This window comes from Strigops habroptila, chromosome 1 (assembly GCF_004027225.2).
Source record: "Strigops habroptila isolate Jane chromosome 1, bStrHab1.2.pri, whole genome shotgun sequence".
NCBI lineage: Eukaryota > Metazoa > Chordata > Aves > Psittaciformes > Psittacidae > Strigops > Strigops habroptila.
Genome location: NC_044277.2, coordinates 97,184,758 through 97,206,516, shown reverse-complemented (window position 1 = coordinate 97,206,516; position 21,759 = coordinate 97,184,758). Strand labels below are relative to the sequence as shown.

The following is a 21,759-nucleotide window of genomic DNA, read 5'->3' as shown; positions in this document are numbered from 1 at the left end:
ATGAAATAGGGACAGAATGGGGATGATGAGGGGATGGGGATGGGACGGGATGGGGAAGGGATGGGACGGGATGGGGATGGGACTGGATGGGGTGGGATGGGATGGGATGGGGGGCTCGTCCCAGGGTGGGCCGGGCGAGGGGCGGTGCTGCGAGCGGGCCGCTAGGGGGCGCTGTGGCGCGGCGTCGGTGGCAGCGCGCGCGGCCATGTCCCGCTGGGGCCCCGCTCAGGTACGGGGTGGCGGGGGGGGCGGCGGCGGCTCCTCGCACCTTCTCCCCCTCACCCTCCCCTCACCGCCACCGCGGGCACCGGGCGCAGGGCACCGGCCCCGCTGCCGGCCCGCCGGGCTGTCAGCCCGCGGCACACACACCGGCGGGCCCGGGCGGGCCCGGAGCCGGTGTGAGGGGCGGGAGGGGCCGGGCCCGGCGGTACCGCTGCCACACGGGCCCCGTCCCGCCCCCGTCCCGGGCAGCCCCTCACCGCCCCTCCCGCCCCGCAGCAGGAGCCCGAGTGGGGGCCCGAGGCCTGGCAGCAGCTCCCGAGCTCCGGCCCCGAGGGGGCGAAGCCGTCGGCGGTGCCCGAGGTGTCGCTGTGGACGGTGGTGGCGGCGGTGCAGGCGGTGGAGCGGAAGGTGGAGTCGCAGGCGCTGAGGCTGCTGAGCCTGGAAGGCAGAGCAGAGACAGCCGAGCAGAAGGTGACCGGGCTGGAGAAGGCGGTGCTGGACTTCGGCAGCCGGCTGGAGCGCCGCTGGGCCGCCCTGGCCGCACTGCTGCAGGAGAGCTCCCGCCGCCTCGACCACGTTGAGCGCCAGCTCCAGCACCGCGGCGGGCCCGGGCCTGGTATGGTCCCTGCTGGGGACGAGCCCAAGGTAATGGCAGGGATGAGCTTTGGGTGACAGAGATGAGCCCACGGTGACAGGGACGGGCTCCAGGTGATGGGGATGAGACCAGGGTAACTGGGGATGAACCCCAAGCAACCAGATGAGCTGAAGGTAACAGCGGGAGCAAGCCCCAGTGATGAGGACATGCCCATGGTGATGGGGATGAGCCCCAGGTGGCAGGGACATGCCCACAGTGATGGGGATGAGCCCACAGTGATAGGGATGAGCCTAAGGTAACAGTGGCAATGAGTCCTGGGTGACAGGGATGAGCCCACCATGACAGGGATGAGCCCCAGCTAATGGGGGACATGCCCATGGTGACGAACAGGGACAAGCTCCAGATAACTGGGATGTGCCCAAGGTAACAGGGACAAGCCTCAGCTTATGGGGACATGCCCATACTGACAAACGGGGACAAGCTCCAGGTATTGGGGATGTGCCCAAGGTGACAGGGTTGAGCACCAAATAACAGGGATGTGCCCAAGGTGAGGAATGGGGATGAGCCCAACTAACAGGGACATACCCTATCTAATGGGGATGTGCCCAGGGTAACAGGAATAAGCCCCAGGTAACAGGGACATGCTTAAGGCAATGGAGATGTTCCCCAGGTGACCATGTGGCCAGTGAGATGTGACACTGGTTCTCGTGGAGACCTGCACAGAGCAGCTTTGTCACGGCCCCGCTGGTGCTCCAGCACACCAGGGCAGCAGTCAGAGACTTCTCGCTCTCTCCTGTCCCCAATGAAGACAGGAAGCAGTACACCACCTTCCTGAGCATTTTCAGCCTAGTTGAGTCCTACTGGTCCCCTTGCCGGTGGGACGGTGCCTGTGTTGGTGCTCACCCAGCTCTGTTCCATCGGAGCTGTGGGGCTGGCACTGCCTTTCCCACAGTCCACTTTCCTGGGGGGGAAAGCTGTGGGGCTTGGCGGGTGCCCAAGGTGGGAAGCACCAAGGCGGTGCCATATGTGATTTCAGATGCCAGCAGCATGCGAGGATGAGGCGGCCAGTTTGCCAGAGCAGGAATGGGGGAGCATGGACAGCCAGCAGAAGGAGATCTCCAGGATGGCGATGAAGGGGAATTACAATGAGGCTGGGGTCTTCCTTGGTGAGGATCAGTCTCTTCTCACATGTCAGATGTGTTGTCATCCCTTGGGCTGGCTCCAGCTTACAGCTGCGTGTAGGCTGCTGTGTCATCCTGGTGTTCAGAGAACAGCTAGTGAGGGGTGACGCCTTTACACCTTTAAGGTGCCCGTTGGTTGTGGGTGACAGCCGTGCCTCATGCTCACCCCGCACATCTGAAGGACACCAGCAGTGCTGTCTGGGGGTGCTCAGACACCAGGAGTTGGTCCTCCGTCAGCCCCAACTTGCCTGTGGAAGCAGAGGAGAGATCTCACGTGCTCAGGGCAGTGTGTGGTGGCGATTTTGGGTGCTGTGCCCATGCTGTGTCCTGCAACCTGTATTCCTGCACCATTTTTTGCCAGGACATGGGCCATGCATCTGTCACCCTGTAGGGATTTGCTGCAGTGAGTCCTAGATTTTAACACTCATTATTTTTGGCTGAAATTTTAAAGGCTGAGTGCCTGACAGTCACCTCTTCTTGGGGTAACTGAAGTCACTTGCCTGGTTGGGCTGACACCAGCCTGCTTGCTTGGATGACACTGGGAAATCGGAGCACCTGTGCTGGGAAGCCAGGACCCCTCCAGGCACCCCACAGCTCCCACTGTGTGAGAACAGCCCTTTATTGAGGGGAACTGGTGCTGGTCACCACCATCAGCAGTTCATACAACCAATTCCTCCTTCCAGGACCTGCGGATGCCAGCTCCAAACCCCCTCTGCTGCCGCTAGCTGAGGATAGGGAGGATCCGGGTGCAAGGACCCAGGGGCTGCCGGAGGAGGCATCGGTGCTGGGGCACCTCAGCTGTGGTGAGTCTCAGCCACAAAGGCTGAGAGCGAGCACCAAGAACACGGCTGGCCCGGGCAGGGTCAGTACTGGGCATGTTGTTCAGGTGCTGCCCGCACACTGCCGCTGCCTGCCCACAAAGCAAGGGGCTTGGAGCCTGCCTGCTGCTCCCACTAGAGATGGGGCCAGCCAAGCCCAGCATGTCCCTGCAGGAAGCGTTTCCAGTCTTGCATGAGGTCAGAAGGTGCTGGGAATCTAAGCCATGTGACTGGGGCCTCCTTAGCACTTTTAAGACCAAATGTTTAAGCCCAGAAGAGCCCCCTTGCCAAAATGAATGGAAAATGATGCCACATCCCTGGAAGTGGTGCCCCATCCCTGGCAGTGTTCAAGGCCAGGCTGGACGGGGCTTGGAGCAACCTGCTCTAGTGGAAGGTGTCCCTGCCACGGGCAGGGGGTTGGAACTGGATGAGCTTTAGGCCCCTTCCAACCCAAACCATTCTAGGATTCTACAATTCTATGAAAACAGGGAGGCCTGGGGCAAGGCTTGGTGCGAGGGTGGCTCTGTGGCTGTTTGCCTGCAGATGGACTCTCCCTCCTGCTCCTGGAAGGTTTTGCTTTGCTCCTTTTCCCCACATTCACCCACCTGAACTCTGCCATTCCCAACAAAGCTCCTTCCAGGACAGAGGACTCTCCAGCCTCCACTTTGCCTTCCCATTTCCTCTGGTTTTGTTTATTTATTTATTGCTTTGTCAGTCCACCAAATGTCCCTGAGGCCCAATGGGGTACCCCGATAACCTCCAAGAGGTGCCAGCACCCTCTCCACCACTTCATGTGTCCTTCTCCCACTTTGCTCTTGGTAAAATCTTCCCATTCCGCTTCTAATGCCACAGTTGCTGGTTCATCTTGGTAATGTGCTTGCAGGGAGGCTCAGGTCCTGCTTCTGGAGCTGTGGGCATGGGAGAGCTTCCCTTGCCGGGAATGAATTGCTGTCTCTTGACAGGTGAGAACATCGTGATCAAGACAGAAGAGCAGCAGCCCCAGGAGGAAGGGCCCCAAGTCCTAGCTCTGCCGCAGGCACCCTCACTGAGGCTGGAAGAGGAGGTTCCCCTGAGCCAGGAGCAGCCGGTGCCCTGGGAGCACCACGCTGCCATAGATGGGCAGAAGGCAGCAGGAGAGGGCTTAGGGGACTTCTGCACACATGAGACCACCCAGCTTGAATTTAAAACCCGTGGTGGTGCCGGTGGAAAGCTCATCCTGCCCCGGGCTTGCCCTTCCCAACAGAGCATGTGCTCGGTGTGGGGACTGACCAGCCATTCGCCCTGACCCAGGGAATGCCGCTGGGAGCAGACACCAGCGCAGAGGTGGCCTCATCGCAGCCCAGCTCGGAGGAGCATCGTCCTTTGCGCGCGGGGGGAAGAGCCCCGCACGCTCCCGCTGGGCTGGAAGAGCGTCCGGCTGAAGCGCAACCTCCTGGCGCGGCAGCAGAGCCAGGCGAGGAAGAGCAATGGCTCCTTCATCTGCACGGCCTGCGGGAAGAGCCTGGCCCACCACGCCGCGCTGCTGCGGCACCAGCGCCTGCACACGGGCGAGCGCCCCTTCCAGTGCCCAGCCTGCGGGAAGAGCTTCAATGAGAAGTCCAACCTCAACAAGCACTACCGCATCCACACCGGGGAGCGCCCCTACCGCTGCTCCGCCTGTGGCAAGGGCTTCATCCAGAAGCATCACCTCCAGAAGCACCAGCGCATCCACGGGGTGCAGCTGCGGGGCGGCTGGGCAGGCCGGGCCCCGCGCGCCAGCGCTGCCGGGGAGCGGCTCTACCGCTGCATTGAGTGCGCCGAGAGCTTCCCCCAGAAAGTGTCGCTGGAGGAGCACCAGCGCCGGCACACGCAGCAGCGGCCCTTCCAGTGCAGCGGCTGCACCAAGAGTTTCCGGCACCGGCAGTCTCTGAACCACCACCAGAAGGTCCACGCTGTGGCCAGCTCTCCTGCCATCAGCTTGCCAAGCCACGACCGGGAGCTGGAGACCAGCCCCTCTGTGGCTTTGACCCAGGATAATCGGTAGCATGAGGGCTGCACAAGGGAAGGGGCAGCGATTTGTTTCTCTGGGCTGCTCCGCAGAGGTGCGGCAGCCTCCAACAGTGGAACACACGAGGTGGCTATTGTCACGCCGCTGTGGGGCTGTCCACAACACTGTGGGCCTGGTGGTACCGCCATGGGGCTCTGCACCACGTGGGGCTCCAGGAGGAGGAGGAAGGCTGATGTGCTCTGCAGGCAGCAAAACATGCAGGGGGTGAAGAGACTGGCCTGAGGCAATGGAGGAGGTTCTGGGATCCGGAGCTGAGACAGGTTGTGCCACTGCCCCGTGAAGAGGGATCTGGCTGAGGAGGAGCCGTGTTGGGCACCGCGGGGCGGTTGAACTCAGGGTTATTTGAACACCACCAGTGTGGCAGGGTGCAGGGTAGGGGCCGGGCAGCAGCTGGGGAAGAGACACGGATAAAGGACTCGGCTGATGTGGTGGTCTCCTGGTGCACTCTGGGGTGCTAGGATGGGGAGAGGGGACCTGTGGGTCCATGGCCCATGAGTTATAACTCACTCCTTGACCATGGTTGCGGTCAGGCGTGTGGCTCCTGCTTGGCCTCCCCACTGCTTCCCATCGCTTGCTCGGCTGGGGGAGGAGCGTGGCTGTCACCCTGGTGTCAGGCACCCTGAGGATGATTCCTCGCAATTAATGCAAACCAGGAGCCTGAGTGCAACCGGACCCTGGACTCCATGTCAGGCCCTGGGCAGCTGCTCCCTTCTTGGCCAGGAGGGGAGGAACGTGGAGCCGCCCCATGGTAACGCAGAGCTGCCTGATGGGAACGTGGAGTTGCCAATCACAGCCCATTCCTGGGAAATGGGCCCCATGGCAATTCCCGGCAGTGCTGAAGGACACCTCCCTCCTGCCTGCAGCCCTGCCTGTGCTGGTGAGGGCCACGCCATTGCCTGTGCTTTCCCAGTCCCATTGGCTACTCAACCTCCCTCATTCCGAGGGCTCAAGCTTCCTGGCCAGAGTCCAGTGGCAGCACTTGTGTCCCCTCGCTTTGGCCCTCACACAGCATGGCAGCCACATCCACTGAGAGCACCCCATGGCTTTGGTGGCCATGTCAAGCACAGGCAGAGCCCTGGAGCTGGGGGGCCCTCGGCTGCCAGGGGGCAGGACCCTGCCCTTCTGCCAGGCCCCGGGGCACACACCAGGGTGCTGGGTCCAGCACAAGGGACTGGGGTGAACTGGGGGTTGTCCAGCAAGGACTGGGATGGCAGCAAAGGGCCAGCGTCCTCTGCAGTGGTGGCTCAGGGGCTCCCCAGTGTGATGAGAAGGGAGTACAGAGGCTGTGATCCAGCTGCCCTAGGCACACCCTTGCTCTGGGCTCCCCCAGCCCCACTGCGCAGCTGCAGTGGCAGATGACAGGCCTGTGCCTTCCCCACATTCACCCTTGGGATGTTCCCTGGGATCTTGGCCAGCCACCATATGCAGAAGGGGATGATGGAGCTGCTGGTGACGACTCCCATGGCCCCCCCAGGCTGGAGCTGCCCTTTGCCTCACTCTGCCCCAGCTGAGCCAGGTTACTCCTTCACTGGCCAGGCACAAGGGTGCCGTGCACATCGAGCAGATGTACAGACAAATACTTTATTGATTCCATAGCCTGAGAAAAGGATCTGGGATTTCACAGGAAATGCTGGTCCCAATCACAACAGCTTCAGAAGAAAAGCCCTGGCCAAGGCAGTCAGCCAGAGGGAGAGGCTGGCCCGTCCACCGCCACTTGTGCTTGCGCCTCGGAGGCATCACCCACCAGCCAAACCATCACGTGTGTCAGTGGGACCTACATGTGAGCTCTACCCAGGCAGGGATAACCAGTGCTGTCACTGCCACACACACCACTGCTCCAGACCCATCAGCACACGACCATAAAAGCATCACTGGCCCTGGTATCCTGCAGGGCTCTGCTGCAGGCAGCGCCATCCCTCAAGGCCAACGCGTGTGGCACCGTCAGCCCCCAATGGCAAACACTGCATCCAGGCACTGCAATCCCAGGGGACAGGAACTGAGTGAGAAACCATCCAGAGGAGCAGTGGGAAGTCACTTGTGTCCCCCAGGAGCAGCAGTGACACTTGCCATGCTCCCCACCGGAGTAGCCAGGAATGAGAAATGGGATAAAGCAGACTGGTTCTCCACATGACCTGCCTGGAGAAGTACAGAGACTTGGAGGGTGTCAAATAATTACATCAAGCAACGAAGAAAGGAAACAGTCCTGAACAGGAAACTAAACTCAAGGGTTTAGTTTTTAGCTTTTAGTTTTTAGCAGCCAGTCCTCTGGGCTGCATGGCGCTGCCTCGCTCTGTACATTGGTCTAGTGTGAGGTGTCCCTGCCCATGGCAGGGGGTTTTTGAACTTGATGATCTTTAAGGTCCTTTCCAACCCAAACCATTCTATGATTCCATGATTCTGTGGCTGCTGGGCCTGGCTTCCATTGCTCACCAGGCTCCCGTTACCTGTCTGCCTCAGGGCAGGTCTCCACTCCACAAGCCGTATGAGGTAGCAAGAACTAGTCTTCCATAGGAATTAGTTACAGCGGGATTTTGCACGTGACTAAAGGAGACAACATGCAGTTCGGAGAGTGAGGGCTTCCTTCCCTTCGTGCAATGGGACCAGGTGACAGCCAGCATCGATGTGTGGCAGCTGCCACGAAGGGAGGGTTCCTTGCGTGTAGTGCTGCAGTGCTTGCAGTGCTGCAGGCGGCATCTTACCTGTGAAGTTGTTTCTAAAGTGACTCTCCACCCCGTGCAGGCTGGTCCTGAAGAGGACTGACACTCACCAGGCTCCCGGGGGCTGGCCTCCTTGCCAGAAGGGTGTTGCTGGGACCCTGAATCACCTGCAGCACCCTCACAGGTGGAAAATGTTATGGTTTGATTTGTTCTGTGGATCTTCCAATGCAGATTTCCTCACCAGGGTGGGGTATCGGCCAAGCGTGGCCAGGAACACGGTGGGGTGTCAGAGATGCACGCTCTCTTCACTCCAGCGTCTGCCAATGAACTTTGTCAGTGAAGTGTTCTTTGGGAATCTTGCCTGGCTTGCTGGCTTGATTTCCCTTCCCTCTGTCTCTTCAACCGTGTCATTGTGTTTCCACACGAGGGGCCATCAAGTAACGGGTGATCATGCTGCTGTTGCAGTTCTTCTCCCTGGCTGAGGAGATGCAGCTCATGATTCCCCAGGAAGGTCAGCTTGGGAAAACGTGGGGCATGAGCCAGCAGACACAAGAGTCTGAGGAATGGCAAAGCAGTTTGGATCACTGGAGGCTTCTGTAATTTGCTGCCTATGGTGCCTCCAAGCTTTTGATTCCTTTTACAATTCAGGAAAGCTCCTAAAATCCAGTGGACAGATGGTTCACAATCCCAGTGTCCCACCATGTGCAATATCAGTGCTCACGCAGTTCCCCTCCGGGGCCACAAGCAGTTTGGCTCTTTGCCCGTTATCATTTCTCCATCAGCTTCGAAACCACCGCCCTGTTCCCCAGCCTAACCACGGGCTGGACGCTTTGCCCAGCCCAGCCATGGCAGCTCACGTCCAGCAGCCTGTGGTCTGCCAGGCTGAGCGGGAGTGTGTTTGCTGGCACAGTTTTGGCTGCAGGGCTCGTGTTCCTCTCGGATGCCGTGGTTGGCGAATGAGGAACGCTCCTGCCCGTGGGCACCTCAGGGGCTTCTTGTGGCTGGGGCTGCTGGGACACCGGCACGCTCTGCGGGAGCCCAACCAGGGCATTCTGGCGCTCATGTATCTTCTGGTGGCGCAAGAGGTGGGTTTTACGGGTGAAGCATTTCTTGCAGGTGGGGCAGCAGTACGGCCTCTCCTGCGTGTGGGTCTGCAGGTGCCGATGGAGGTTATAGGTACAAGAGAAGATCTTTTTGCAAAGGTTGCATTTCATTACAGGCTTCCTCAGAGACTTAGGGCTCTGCTGGCGGGAGAAACACATACTGGACAGGCTCGGGCTGTCCACCTCCTCCTTGGGCTGGGCCAGCCAGGGCCCTCCCCCTGCGTAGGAGCTGCTGCCCAGGCTGCGGGTATCTCCAAGGAGAGCCCCACAGAACTTCCCCCTGGGCCGGATCCTCAGCTCGGGGTGGACATTCCCCCAGACCTTGGCACCAAAAGCCCTGTCTTTTATGTGGATGCTCTGGTGAAGGTCGAGGTGGCGTTTGTCCGCGAAGCTGATCTCGCAGATGGCGCACTCGTAGGGCCCCTCTTTGGCGTGGCTCCGCTGGTGGATGATGAGGTTGATCTTCAGGCGGAAACGCTTCCCGCACTCGGTGCAGGGGTGCGACCACTCGCGCACGTAGCCGCGCCGGCAGTTGCCCATGAGCAGGCTGCTGCTCGCGCACCGGCTCGGCTTCTTCTTGCTCCGGGCCTTGCCCTGCTCGCTTTTGGGGCACTTGGGGAAATCTGTGCTGGAAGAGGCTGCAGAAACCTCTTGTAACACCTTGGGCTCCTCTTCCTTCACCTTGACGTTTTTAGGAGAAGCCTTGTCACATGCCGGTTCCTTTTCCATTAATAAACCTTCCTCTGAAACAGAACACAGACATTGGTGATTCACACTCCCCAGACAAACCCAGGTCAAGTCTCAAAGCACTGAGCGGGTTTTTACATATCCAGGAGCTACCACCAAATGTGAGAACAGAGTTTGGAAAGGCACAAGTGGTGCCACAACATCCTGAGCCACTCAGTGTGGACTTGGGGGGTCCCAGGAAGAACCAGGCTGTGGCGTGCTGCCATGCCAGCACAGCTGGGGGCACAGAGGGATCTGCCTCCAAAACCACTACACCAGTGACAGCCACAAGATGTAGCAGGAGAAAAGGTCACGGAAGAGTAACAGCCTGCAGTACCATAAGCTCTTCGCTTCTGTCAAGCTTGGGACTGCCGGCAAACCCCAAATGCTGTGACCAATGCAGCCCTCCTCGTGAGGGCTGTGGCAAACTACCCAGCTCCCCTGCAGCCCGGCCATTGAGCTGACGTGAGCCATGCCCAGAACCGGTGCCAGAAACAGGCTCTGAGCCCCTGATGAGGGAAGTGCTCTGTGTATTAGTTTAGCAAAGCTTCAGGACCAGAACAGAGGGTGTCTGCAGACAGCCACCCTGCTTCCTTCACCCCCTGCTCCCAGCATGGAGAACAGGGCCATGCCACGGGAAGCTCAAGGCCAGCTCTACGACAACACAGCAGAGCTGGAGGAAGCAAGCGTGCTGCCACTGCCAGCTCTCCCTCAGTTTCTAGTAGAAGGAACTGCAACCAGCCCGTAGCTCTTTCCACACAGATGATGGAGCTGAAATGGCCAACACTAGTCCCCTGCCTTGCTCAGTGATCAAAGGAAGGCTTGAAGCTTTCTTCTCCCACCCCCTTTCTAGCACATTAGCGAGCTGGGAGCTGCTTCCTGCCCGCAGCACCCCGTGTCTCCCCACCCCAGAGTTACTCACTGGTGCTGGGCTCAGCTGGGTTCTCATCCGGCTCTGGCTGATTCTCACTCCGCAGCTGCGTTTTTTGTGCACTCAGGGACATGACGTTCATCACCAGGATGGGGAGTTCTGTTGGCAGAGAAGAGCAATTGTAAAGACCCATGGAGAGCTCCCATCTTTCTGCTTTGGTGGGATACTGTGTTGGGAGCATGGAGAAGAGTCAGAGAAAGCTGCAGCTTGAGAAGCCATGACATGTTGTAGCACGGGAGGTTTAGGTTGGATATTAGGAACATTTTCTTCATCAAAGGGTTGTCAAACACTGGAACAGGCTGCCCAAGGATGTGGTGGCATCACCATCCCTGGTGGTATTTACAAGACTTGTAAACGTGGTGCTTTAGGGACATGGGTCTGTGGTGGACTCGGCAGTGCCGGGTTAACGTTGGACTCAATGATCTCAAAGGGCTTTTCCAATCCAAAAATTTCTGATTCTATGGAAAGCACGTGAGGTGTTGGAAGGAACAACCGGAGTGAAGCCACACACAAGGACTAGAAGCAGAGAGAGCGCTGGGAGGAGAGACACCGAGGTGCCACGTGCCGTCACCTCTGCAGAGCAGCCTCATCCCTCTTAAACCCTCCCCCATCAACTCCATGGGCAGCATTCCCACATTCCCTTGGGTTCAGGCCCTTGAACCCTTTCTGTTTTCCATGGCAGCACCTTGACAACACACCCCAAGGCTTCTCCTATTCCCTGCTGATGCTCCTCTGAAGCACAGTGACCTGCTGTGCCCTCTCCAACAGACCTGCTGGGAGCCCTCCCGAAAGCTGGGACAGGAACAGCCCGGGGAAGCACACCCCCCTGGCACCCACCAAACTCACCTCTGTTACCTTCCATGGGGACTTTATCCTTTCCTAAAGCCTTTTTCCTCTGCTTCATCTCTTCTGGTGCCTGCGGGGGCTTCTGAGCACCCGCGATGCCTGCCTGAGGAGCCTTCTGCCTGGCTCTACTGCGTGTCTGTGGGGGCTCATCACCTGCCCTCGCACGTCTCCGTGGGATCTTCTGGACATCTTTGGCACGGAGCTCCTCATTCCTCTCGATCCGGGGGGGAATGTCAGGCTTGGGCCCGGTATGCTCTGCTCAGGGGGCAGAGGACAGTGTGTTTTATTAGGAACTGGCTGCACTTTCATCCTGTCAAACTCCAGAAGCGGTGCTTCTCTCCCTACCCCTGGAGCTGGCAGGAAGCGCAGGCGACTGAACTGAGTTACTGAGAAGATCTTCAGTAACAGAACGTGAAAATCTCCAAGGAGAGGGGCAGCCTCTCTCTAGGCAACAATTTTTTTCTCTCTTCCTGGGAGCACTTGAGAAACCAACCCCAAAGACACAGTTGGGCTTGCATCGTTTCTGGTAGTGCTCCCCAAAGGATGAAGCCTGCCCTTTACACTCACCAGCGCTCACCTGGTCTCTCCTGGGTCTTCTTTCACCCCCAACTCATGAGTCCTGCAGGAACGAGCTCTCCATCACAGCTCTGCCCACACGTCTCCTCTTCTTCTGGCTCTCCCAGGGTCTGCCCGTCCCTTTCCAGCCTTCGCACTGAACAATTGATTTTCTAGCTCTCCCATGCCATGCCCCCAGGCTCTCCTCCCTTCTGCTCCCCCCAGCACTAGCAGGGCTGCTCCAGCCTCCTCCTCCCACTGGAGCTTCCTAAGTTTCTCCCTTCCAACTGTGTCTCCTCCCTCACTGGGGCAAGCAGGAGCATTTTTGGAAGCCCAGGGATCATGCATGCAATCAGGTGAAGGAGGATTTCCGAACTGCATGGAAACAGGAGTGGAAGGGACTGTAAGAGCAAGGTCTCTCCGCTCCAGGCTCCATCCCAGCCCCTCCCAACAGGCCTTTTCTGGTATTCTCATGGGATTCACCTGACCGAGCACAAACATTCCTGATAAAGCCGAGACAGGAAGCGCCATGTCTCCCTGGCACCTCCTCACTTACCTCTGTTAGCTTCCATGGGAACTGCATCTTCTTCCAAAGCCTCTTCCACGTGGTCCTCCTCTGGTTCCTGTTGGGGCTCCTGATCCTCTCTGATACGTGTCTGTGAGGACTCCTGGCCATCTTTGGTGCAGAGCTCTTCACCCCTCTCAATCCGGCAGAGAATGTCAGGCTTGGACACGGCATAGTCTGCTCAGGGGGCAGAGGACAGCGTGTTTTGTTGGGAACTGCCTGCACCTTTATTCCATCAAGGTCCCAACCATTTCCAGGCAATCCTTCTCTCCCTAACCCCAGATGACACACGAAGGAGGTGCTGTGTCCTTGCCCTGTGGCAGGACCCACCCGTGAGCACGGCTGGAGCTCAGCTACAGAGAAGCTCTTAAGTAACAGAATGTGAACTAAAATCTCCAAGGAGAGGGAAAAGCTTTGTCTTGAACATTTTCCTCCCATTCCAACTCTAACAGTGACTTGAAAAGCAATTCTTGAGCTACCTTTCTGGTGTCAGGACAGAAAACTCTCAGCCCAAGTCATCCAAGAACATGTTGGGTGCCCTTATAAAGACCGAGCACCATTAGGTTGGTTCCTCATGAAGGCAGATGGAAACTTCCCTGCCCCTTTACAGAGGGGCTAAACACCCTGAACACAAGAACTAGTTCAAGGTGCAATTATCAGACTTCACCCAAGTGATTCCTGCCTTGTGCTGGAAGCTCACGATGCTTCCCTGACCCTGGAAACCCATTTGCATTGTGTTTCCATTGGAAACATCATCTCACATAGATATTTTTTTACAATAGATATTGTGTTATTATTGCTACTATTATTTTGTTTATTACAGACATTTCCTTATAGAATCATAGAATGGTTTGGGTTGGAAAGGACCTTAAGATCATGCATTTCCAACCCCCTGCCATGGGCAGGAACACCTCACACTAGACCATGTCGCCCAAGGCTCTGGACCCTGTCCATTCCTGACAAGCAGGAGGGAGGGAAAACAGGCGGTTTCTGCTCCCTGCAGGCTGTGGCAGGCAGCATCCAGCCTGCACCGTGCGCCTCACCCAGGGAGATCAGTGTCTCATAGTTGCCCCTCATCACAGCCCTGTACAGGTCCTTCTGCCAGCAGTCCAGTCGCTCCCACTCCTGCTCGTTGAAGTACACCGAGATATCATCGAACGTCACCGGCACCTGGAATCACAAGGATCACACACTCAGTGACTTCCAATGCGGTTAAATAACTGGAAACACACAACCACACTGGAAACCTGCGTGTGGTTGGCTTGGCTTTGGCTGCTGGCGCTCAGTGAGCCCAGCCAGGGCTGCTGCACCCGCGTACAGGACTCCCAGGCGCGGGTACTTCCAGGGGCCAGCTGGACGCCGTTACCTTGGGATCTCACCCCGGGAGCTGGGGCAGCCGCGATCCAGAAGTTCCGTTCTTGAGGAGGTTCTCCACATTGTAAGCTGCGTACTCGTGAGTCTACCTGCAGGGCGGCCAGGTTGCTGCCCAGCTCCCCGACCAGGTTCTCGCAGGCCAGCAGCCTCCGTTCTGCCCTCTCCGTCCTGCTCCACAGCTCCTGCAGCTGCTGGGCCTCCGCCTGCCCTGCGCGCGCCGCGGCCCCATGGCCTGCACCGCTTTCTGCTGGGGGCACCCAAGTCCCAAGGGAGAAATGGAAGGTGAAGGGGGAGGCCCTGCCCTGACCAAAGGGCAGCCAGGGCCTGGAGACCCACCCGGGGTGCCCCCCCAAGGGACTCCCACAACCCCACATCCCCCACGGGACCTGCCATCCCCCGACTGCGCCCCCAGGGCAGCACTCCTGAGGGACCCCCCCCAACAGGACCCCCAGCCCCCAATCCCGCAGGACTGGCACCCCTGGGGGTCCCCAGCCCCACCTCCCCTGAGCTGCCTCCCCGGGGACCCTCCACCCCCAGCACCAGCACCCCGAGGGACCCCGCTCGACCCCACCTCCCCGGGACTGGCACCCCGGCCCTAGGCTGTGTGGCTGAGGGTGCCGCGCTGGCGCAGGGCCGGCAGACCCGCCCGGCGGGGCCCCGCGCTGTGGGTGCCCGGCGGCGGCGCGGCCCTCACCTGAGCGGAGCCCGGCGGGACATGGCGCTCCGGACCGGGCCCGCGCGCCCTGCGGCAGCACCGGGCCGCCAGGAAAGCACCGCCTGCAGGGCGGGGCCCCGCGGGGTGAGAGCGCCCCCGCGCGGCCGGGAGAGAAGAAGGTGGCGGGACGGGAGGGGCGGGGCTGTGGCTCCGGGACGGGGCGGGCGACCCCGGTGGCACCGAGACACCGGACCCCACTCACCGTGCCTGCGCCCCGGTGCCACCGGCCCCTGCGCGCCACGGGCTCCCCTGCACTCCCGCTGCCACCAGGACCCGGACCCCACAGACTGTCCCGGCGCCCGCTGCGCCACCGACCCCCGGTGCAAGCGACCCCACACACCCTATAGAATCTCCCGGACTCCCCAGCACCATCGACCCCATAGACTGTGCCAATCCCCCGGTGCCACTGAACCCCGGATCTCCCGGGGCCACCGGACCCCTTACCCCATTGTCTGTCCCAGTGCCACCGACCTCCCGCACCCCACAGGCTCCGCCGGCACCCCCGGTGTCACCGGCACCCAGAGCTTATAGACTGTCCCGGTCCCCCGTTGCCACCCACCCCGCACGCCATAGTCTGCCCCGCACTCGCCGGTGCCACCGAGTCCCGGACCCCATTGGCTGTCCCAGTGCCACCGAGCCCAGCCCCACAGCCCCCGCCGGACACCTCGTGCTGTCCCGGTCCCTCGGTGCCACCGCACCCCTCGCTCTGTGGACGGGGTGAGCCCCGGCACTGGCACCGGCGCTGCCCCACCGTGGGGCGGAGCGGGGGCACCGGCTCGGGGCTGCTGCACCGCGGTCCCGCTCCGAGCCGGGCCGGGGGAGGAGCCGGGAGCGGGGAGTGAGAAGCGGGGCTGCTCCGCCGCTGGTCGCTGTCCGGGAGCGGGCACCGGAGCCGCCCCGCCAAGCCATGGCCGCACCTCGGCAGGTAGGACGGCGAGAACACCGTGGGGGGAGCATCGGGATGGGGAGAACAGGTATGGAGAGAGCACCGGGGAGAGGAGAGCACGGGGATGGGGAGACAGCTGGCATGGGAAGAACAGCAGGACAGGGGAACACTGGGATTGCGGGAGAATCCTACATGGAGAGCACCAGGGAGGGGAGCACTGGGATGGGGGAACACCAGGACTGGGAGATCATTGGGATGGGGAGAGCACTGGTATAAGGGGAGCACCAGTGTAAGGGGAGCAGCAAGGAGAGGGGAGCACTGAGATGGGGAGCAAGAGGATGGGGAGCAAGAAGATGGGGAGAGCACCAGCATGGGGAGCAAGAAGATGGGGAGAGCACAAGCATGGGGAGCAAGAGGATGGGGAGCAAGAGGATGGGGAGAGCACCAGCATGGGGAGCAGCGGGATGGTGGGGAGCACTGGATGGGGAGCAGGGGGATAGGGAGCAGGGGGATGGGGAGCAGGGGGATGGTGAAGAGCAGCGGGATGGGGAGCAGCAGGATGAGGGGAACAACAAGATGGGAAGCAGTGGGATGGGGAGGAATTGGATGGGGAGCAGCGGGATCTGGGAGCAGGGGGATGGGGGTAGCAACAGGATGGGGAGCAGCAGGATGGTGGAGAGCACAGGGATGGGGAGCGGTGGGATGGGGAGCAGCACTATGGGGGAAGCAACAGGATGGGGAGCAGCAGGATGGTGGAGAGCACAGGGATGGGGAGCGGTGGGATGGGGAGCAGCACTATGGGGGAAGCAACGGGATGGGGAGCAGTGGGATGGGGAAGAGCTGGATGGGGAGGAGCACTGGGATGGGGAGGAGCACTGGGATGGGGAGCAGCAGGATGTGGGAGCACCACTGGAGCAGTTTTGGGAGAGGGTCCAGCCGTCAGCGTGGGGCTGGGGCGCTGCCTGTCCCGTCCTGTCCTGGAGGTCACTGTCCCACCAGGGTTGCAGACACAGCAGGAGCAGGGCCGGGGGTCACGGGGCGCTGCCAGTCCGGCTGCTGCTGCGGGCAAATGGGGCTCAGTGGCAGGCTTGGGGGTGCCGGGTAAGATTCAGGGGCTGGTCAGTGCCGGGGCTGCTCCCGCCATATCCATGGAGCTTCAGGCAATCCTTGTCTTGGCAAATCCCCACACGGCTGATGTCAGCGGGACAGGTACAGTGGCACGGAGCTGGCATCAACCATCACATGTGTTGGGCCCCTGCCCAGCCAGCGCAGGGAGGGAAAGGTTGGGCAAAGTGATCCCTGCTGCAAATACCAGGGTGTCAGGGCAGGTTATCCCATGGGCTCCCTGACGAGCGGGAAGCGCGCAGGGACCTGTCAGCCAGCATGCTGGGAAGTGCGCTGGGAGTATGCCGGGAGCATGCTGGGAAGCCCTTGCCTCCATGCCCATGCAGCATGGGCTCACCAGCCCTTTCGCAGCCATGTGCCAGCCCCCAGTGTAGCTGCTTGCACCCACCATCCCCGCATACCTCTGGCCATCCGGGGTCCTACTGCTGCCTGGCGTGGCTCTGTGGTTTATTCCTGCTCTGCACCCCTGCAGGAGGAGGGCTGGTACCCCCCAGTTGTGTCCCCGCAGGCACCGGTGACATTTGAGGACGTGGCAGTGCGGTTTTCGGCAGAGGAGTGGGAGCTGATGGAGGAATGGCAGCGGGACCTGCACCGCGAGGTGACGGAGGGGACATCCTGGCTGCTGGCATCCCTCGGTAGGGCCCTGCCTGGTGCTGGTCCCAGCCAGAGCCAGGACAGCGTGCAGGTCCCACTCCTCTGGCCAGGGAGAGCTCAATGTTGGGGGGCTGCCCTGCCTGACCCCCCTGCCCTGTCCCCAGGGCCCCCCAGCAGCCCGGCCCTCGCTGCCCTGGTGCGGCTGGTGAAGCAGATCCCAGAGTTTCTCTTCAGTGGCCCCAAGGCTGATGCGGATCCGGGTGCCACCGCCAGCGGGGATACGGCAGTGGGCCCCGAGCGGACAGGCGCCAGCGGTGAGCACTGGGGCTGTGCGGGTGGGTGAGGGCCTGGTCCTGCCCCAGCGGGCACTGGGGACGCGGGGGCTCTGCCTTGGTGCGCGGCAGTGTGTGGTGGCAAGGGTGTGAGGGTGCCGGAGGTGAAGCCATCCCACAGCCCCCACCAGCCCTGGCAGCACCATCAGGGTCCCAGGGAGCCAAGTGCTGAGCCATGGCAAGAGCTGCACCCCGGCTGTGCCCGGGAAGGGCTGGGCAGGGGGTCCTGGCATCGGTGCCCCAGGAGTAGGGGTTTCTCTTGATGCTGGCACCGGCATTGCTGTAGAATGGGGGCCTCTCTTGAGACCCCTCACCAGACCCCGGCCACCACAGGTCTAGGCAATGTGGTGGAACCAGGGGCTCCAGCATGGGGATGAGGGGATGCAGGCATCTGGTACTGGGGATCTGGGTGTCCCACTGGCCCCAGTGTGGTGTGCCTGGGGCTGCCCAGCTCCTGGGGATGCCAGGGGCTGGAATTTGCTTTCACAGTTACAGTGGAGATGCCGGCTGAGAGCTGCCCGCTCCAAAGCCTGGAGAGGTGCCTGGAGGAGCTGGCGGGGAGAGGGTCTGGTCCCCCTGTTCCCCTGGTGAGCAGCCTCTGTGCCCCCACTGAGAGGCATCAGGAAGAGCCTGGTGGTCACCAGTACTCTGCCTGGGAGGCGCTCACTCAGAGGTGTGGCATGGCATGGCACTGTGCCCATGCTTTGGCATGGCATGGTGTTGTACCATGCAGCATGGCATGGCGCTGAGTGCATGGCACGGCACAGCATGGCATGTTACCATGTGCACAGCATGGTATGATGTGGCACAGCATGGCATGGCACCTTGCAGCGTGGCACAGTGTGGCACAGCATGGTACAACAAGGCTGGGCGCTAGTCTCCAGCCTCCACAGTGGCAGCAGGATGGAGCTGCCTGAACCCTGCGCTTGGTGGTTCAGGTACCACCCACTGTCCCTCATGGGTGGGTGCCAGGGATGCGCTCTGCACCCTGGGGTGGCGGCATGCCCTGGGGTGCGGGACCAGGGGGGTCTCAGCCGTGATGAGCCAGGTCCCATTGGCTCTTGCCCTGAGTGTGTCCCGCAGGCCCCTCGCGAGCTGTGGCACCGGCAGCTGCTGCCCGCTGCTGCCCGCAAGCTGGAGATGGTGCCGGGTGCCCTGGCGCCGCGTCCGGCGTCTCCTCCGCCAGCACCACTGCTGGGGAGGAAGCACCCGGGGACATGGGCTGGAACAGTGGGCTCTGCTGCAGCCCCATGCTGCTGGCTGGTGAGGGCTTGGGGCGGTCCTGGGGGTCTCGGGGGGGATCCCAGAGAGTGTCAAAAGGGTCCGGACGGGATCTTGGGGGATCTCAGGGTGTTCTGGGAGGGTCTTGAGGGGATCCCAGGGGGTCTCAAGGGGTCCCAGTGGGTCGTGGGCAGCCCTGGGGGAGGCAGTGCTGGGGCTGGGGTCCCACAGTGAGACACTGGGGCAGGATTCAGTCCCTGTGGGGCACGCAAGGATGGGGAGGGGAGTGCTGAGTCCCGGTGTCCTGGATGGGGAGTGCTGCCCCTGGGGAGCAGGGGCTTCCCTGTGAGTCTGGGCTTTGGGGGGCATCCCTGGGGGACTGATCCCTAGGGGGGTCCTGAGTTGAGAGGGGGACACCCCTGTGGGGTTCTGAGCTTTGGGAGAGCACCCCTGGGGGTCAGGTCCCCAAGGGGCACCCCTACATCCCTTCGGGGTCTGTTCCCTGGGGATCCCCTTGTGCTGGGAGTGGGGATGCTGAGGGCCCCTCCCTGGTGACGCCGTGGCGGGGTCACCAGCCGGGAGTGTGTGGCAGAGCCCCCTGCGAAGGCTGCTGGAGTCCCTGCACGGCATCGACACCCCCGAACCCACCCAAGTCTGGCCAGCAGCTGCCAGTGGCATGTGGGGGGCTGTGGGGACAGGCACCAGGGACCACAGCCCCACCGCAGCAGGTGAGTACCATGGGGGAGCAGTGGCAGGGCCTTGGTGGTGCTTGTTGGTGTGAGGGGCCAGGGCCCACGGGTGGGAGAAGGGTCTGGAACCTCTGAGGGGACGGAATGGCTGCGCCGGGTGCATGGTGTTGGTGGTTCGAGGCTGTGGTGTCATGCAGGGGTGACCCCATGGCTCCAGGTCTCCTGTGTGCCCCACGTTGCAGAGCGGAGCAATGGCATTAACCCTAGCTTAGTGGCCCCTCATCCTGTGGGGCTAGGGACATGGTGGGTGGCCCCTCATGCTGTGAGGCTAGGGACAGCACTGGGGACGGGCAACCCTGTGGGGTGGGCAGGTTTTGGGGGCTAACGGGGTGTCTGTGCCACTTCCCAGGGGTGACGGCACCAGCAATGCCCACCCAGAGCCCCAGTGAGACCCAAGTGTTGGGTGCATCCAGCACTGCCACACCAAGGGACCCCCACCATGCCTGCAGCACATGGCCACCTGCCCGTCCCCCCACCATGGGGACAGTGACCAAGAGACCCTTTGCAGAAGGTACCGGAGGGCTGGAGCCGGGCTGGGGGGCAGCATGGGAGGGGGCTGCTGGCACCAGGGCACGGGCTGAGCTCCCACCTCTGGCTCGCAGTGGGTGCCGTGTCCCCAGAGGGCTCCAGCACGTGTACCGGTGGTTGTGATGGGGCGAGCTCGCCCAAGAAGAGTGACCCCAGAGGGAGCCCCCCAGCCCCACAGCAGCCCCTTGGTGAGGCCCAGCACCCGCGGGCTGAGGTTGGCCGTGCCCCCACCATCGTGGTGGAGGAGCTGGAGCGGCTGTGCCAGGAGCTGGGCTCGGTGCGCCAGGAGGTGTGTGGTGTGCGGAGCCACCTGGCGCAGCTGGAGCGGGGCTGGGCGCGGGAGCTGGCTGCTCTCACCCGCGGCCACCGGCACCTCCGCCGTGCCATCCGGCACCTGCAGAGACAGTGCTGGGCGCTGGAGACCCGCTCCCGGCTGCCTCATGGCGCAGGGGATGCCAGTGCCGTCACCTCCCTGCAGTCCGTGCTGCTGCCAGCCCTGGCACAGCCACGGCTCCATGGCCTGCTCCGCTTCACCAACAAGCCGGCGCTGCTGCAGGCAGCCTGCGGGTGCCCCGAGCCCCCCAGATGGGCCGGTGCCCACCTCGCCATTGTCCCCATTGCCTGTCCCCACCACTGTTTGGCCCGCTTTGTTGCTGACCGGTTTGCCTGGAGGGTGTTGGAGCCGCGCTGCAGCACTCGCTGTCCCGCTGCCAGCCATGGCCAAGGCTCTGTGGGGCTGTGAGTGAGTTCGGCCTGAGAGTGCTGGGTCCTTCCCCCAACTGTGGCGGTGCTGAGCCCTTGTGGCACTGCCCTGCAGCCCAGGGGCTGCTCATGGCAGATCTGGCCCTGGTTCAGGAGGGGTAGCCGGGCTGTTTGCTGGCCACACCAGAGGGGTAGCCCTGGTCCTGGCCACTTGGGTTCCGGAGAGGCTCCTCCTGCACCCTGTACGCACTGCTGGGGGTGTCTGTGGTGTCCCCCACCCTGTTCTCTGAATTAAACAATGATGTCAATGCTGCCACTGTCTCCTCTGCATGGCTGGTGGCACCAGAGGGTGCTGGGGAGGACTGGGAAGTGCCACACATCTCATCCTCTGGGGCGCAGGGGGCAGGCAGGGCAGGCTGCTGCCTTCAGTGTGGGGGTTGCAGCTCAGTCCCCCCCCCGACTGGCAGTGTCTCTGCCCATGCTGTGCTCCCCCGGGCACATGGCGCTCATTGGAGTGGATGGGCTGCGACGTGTCCCACCTCCTGTGCCAGGCAGCTTCTTGGCTTGGGCAGCCCATCACTGCTGAGGGGTGAAGGCAGGAGAGGGGCTGTAAGTGCTGCGGAGCTGCTGCTGCTGCTGCCCCTGTGCCGGCACCGAGCCCACCGTGGGGCCCGCGGTACCGCCTGGCACGTCAGCACTGAGCCCTCGCTGCTGAGTGACGTGGTGACCTTTCCGTGTGTCCCCTGGGGCTGACGGTGTCATGTGTGTGCCCCTGTCACCATCACCACTGTGCTTCACCCCGTGGCTCCAGCAAGAGCTCCTGGCCCTGTGGTGGGGATGGGGACGTGGGCTGGCCAGAGCCAACAGTTCCATGGCTACTCATAATCGCAGAATCATGGAGCCATTTGGGTTGGAAGGGACCTCAAAGCTCATCCAGTTCCAACCCCTGCCATGGGCAGGGACACCTTCCACTAGACCAGGTTGCTCCAAGCCCCGTCCAACCTGGTCTTGAACGCTGCCAGGGATGGGGCAGCCACAGCTTCTCTGGGCAACCTGTGCCAGCGCCTCACCACCCTCACAGGGAAGAACTTCTGCCTCAGATCTCATCTAAATCTCCCCTCTGCCAGTTTAAAGCCATTCCCCCTTGTCCTGTCCCTACAGGCCCTTGTCAAAAGCCCCTCTCCAGCTTTCTTGTCGGCCCTTTTGTGTACTGGGAGCTGCTCTAAGGTGTCCCCAGAGCCTTCTCTTCTCCAGCTGAACAAGCCCAGCTGTCTCAGCCTGTCTCCA

At 61.7% G+C, this 21,759-nt stretch overlaps 4 protein-coding genes across 4 annotated transcripts; 3 read left to right on the top strand and 1 right to left on the bottom strand.

Moving 5' to 3' along the window:
• Nucleotides 1-191: 191 nt before the first annotated feature.
• On the top strand, nucleotides 192-5,287 carry LOC115610968 (zinc finger protein 282-like). Its single transcript, XM_030493157.1, is given in 8 exon segments — nucleotides 192-229; nucleotides 502-867; nucleotides 1,854-1,983; nucleotides 2,682-2,801; nucleotides 3,779-3,999; nucleotides 4,001-4,024; nucleotides 4,026-4,178; nucleotides 4,180-5,287. Coding segments are annotated over 8 exon segments (1,698 nt in total). The 5' UTR covers nucleotides 192-205; the 3' UTR covers nucleotides 4,840-5,287.
• A 1,136-nt stretch (nucleotides 5,288-6,423) lies between these two features.
• Nucleotides 6,424-14,337, bottom strand: LOC115606267 (zinc finger protein 777-like). Its single transcript, XM_030481921.1, has 7 exons — nucleotides 14,315-14,337; nucleotides 13,494-13,944; nucleotides 13,290-13,416; nucleotides 12,238-12,423; nucleotides 11,127-11,381; nucleotides 10,272-10,379; nucleotides 6,424-9,366 (listed from the first exon to the last, which is right to left on the bottom strand). Exons 1-7 carry the CDS (start codon nucleotides 14,335-14,337, stop codon nucleotides 8,288-8,290), a joined length of 2,229 nt encoding a protein of 742 aa, XP_030337781.1. The 3' UTR covers nucleotides 6,424-8,287.
• Nucleotides 14,338-15,190: 853 nt separating this feature from the next.
• LOC115606220 (zinc finger protein 773-like) lies at nucleotides 15,191-18,021 on the top strand. The gene is made up of 4 exons (XM_030481786.1): nucleotides 15,191-15,260; nucleotides 16,855-16,981; nucleotides 17,105-17,254; nucleotides 17,762-18,021. The coding sequence occupies exons 1-4, from the start codon at nucleotides 15,243-15,245 to the stop codon at nucleotides 18,019-18,021; spliced, it is 555 nt and encodes a 184-aa protein (XP_030337646.1). The 5' UTR covers nucleotides 15,191-15,242.
• Nucleotides 17,807-20,716, top strand: LOC115611033. Its single transcript, XM_030493365.1, has 5 exons — nucleotides 17,807-17,945; nucleotides 18,356-18,535; nucleotides 19,069-19,221; nucleotides 19,592-19,753; nucleotides 19,845-20,716. The coding sequence occupies exons 2-5, from the start codon at nucleotides 18,490-18,492 to the stop codon at nucleotides 20,510-20,512; spliced, it is 1,029 nt and encodes a 342-aa protein (XP_030349225.1). The 5' UTR covers nucleotides 17,807-17,945; nucleotides 18,356-18,489; the 3' UTR covers nucleotides 20,513-20,716.
• The last annotated feature ends 1,043 nt before the right edge of the window (nucleotides 20,717-21,759 follow it).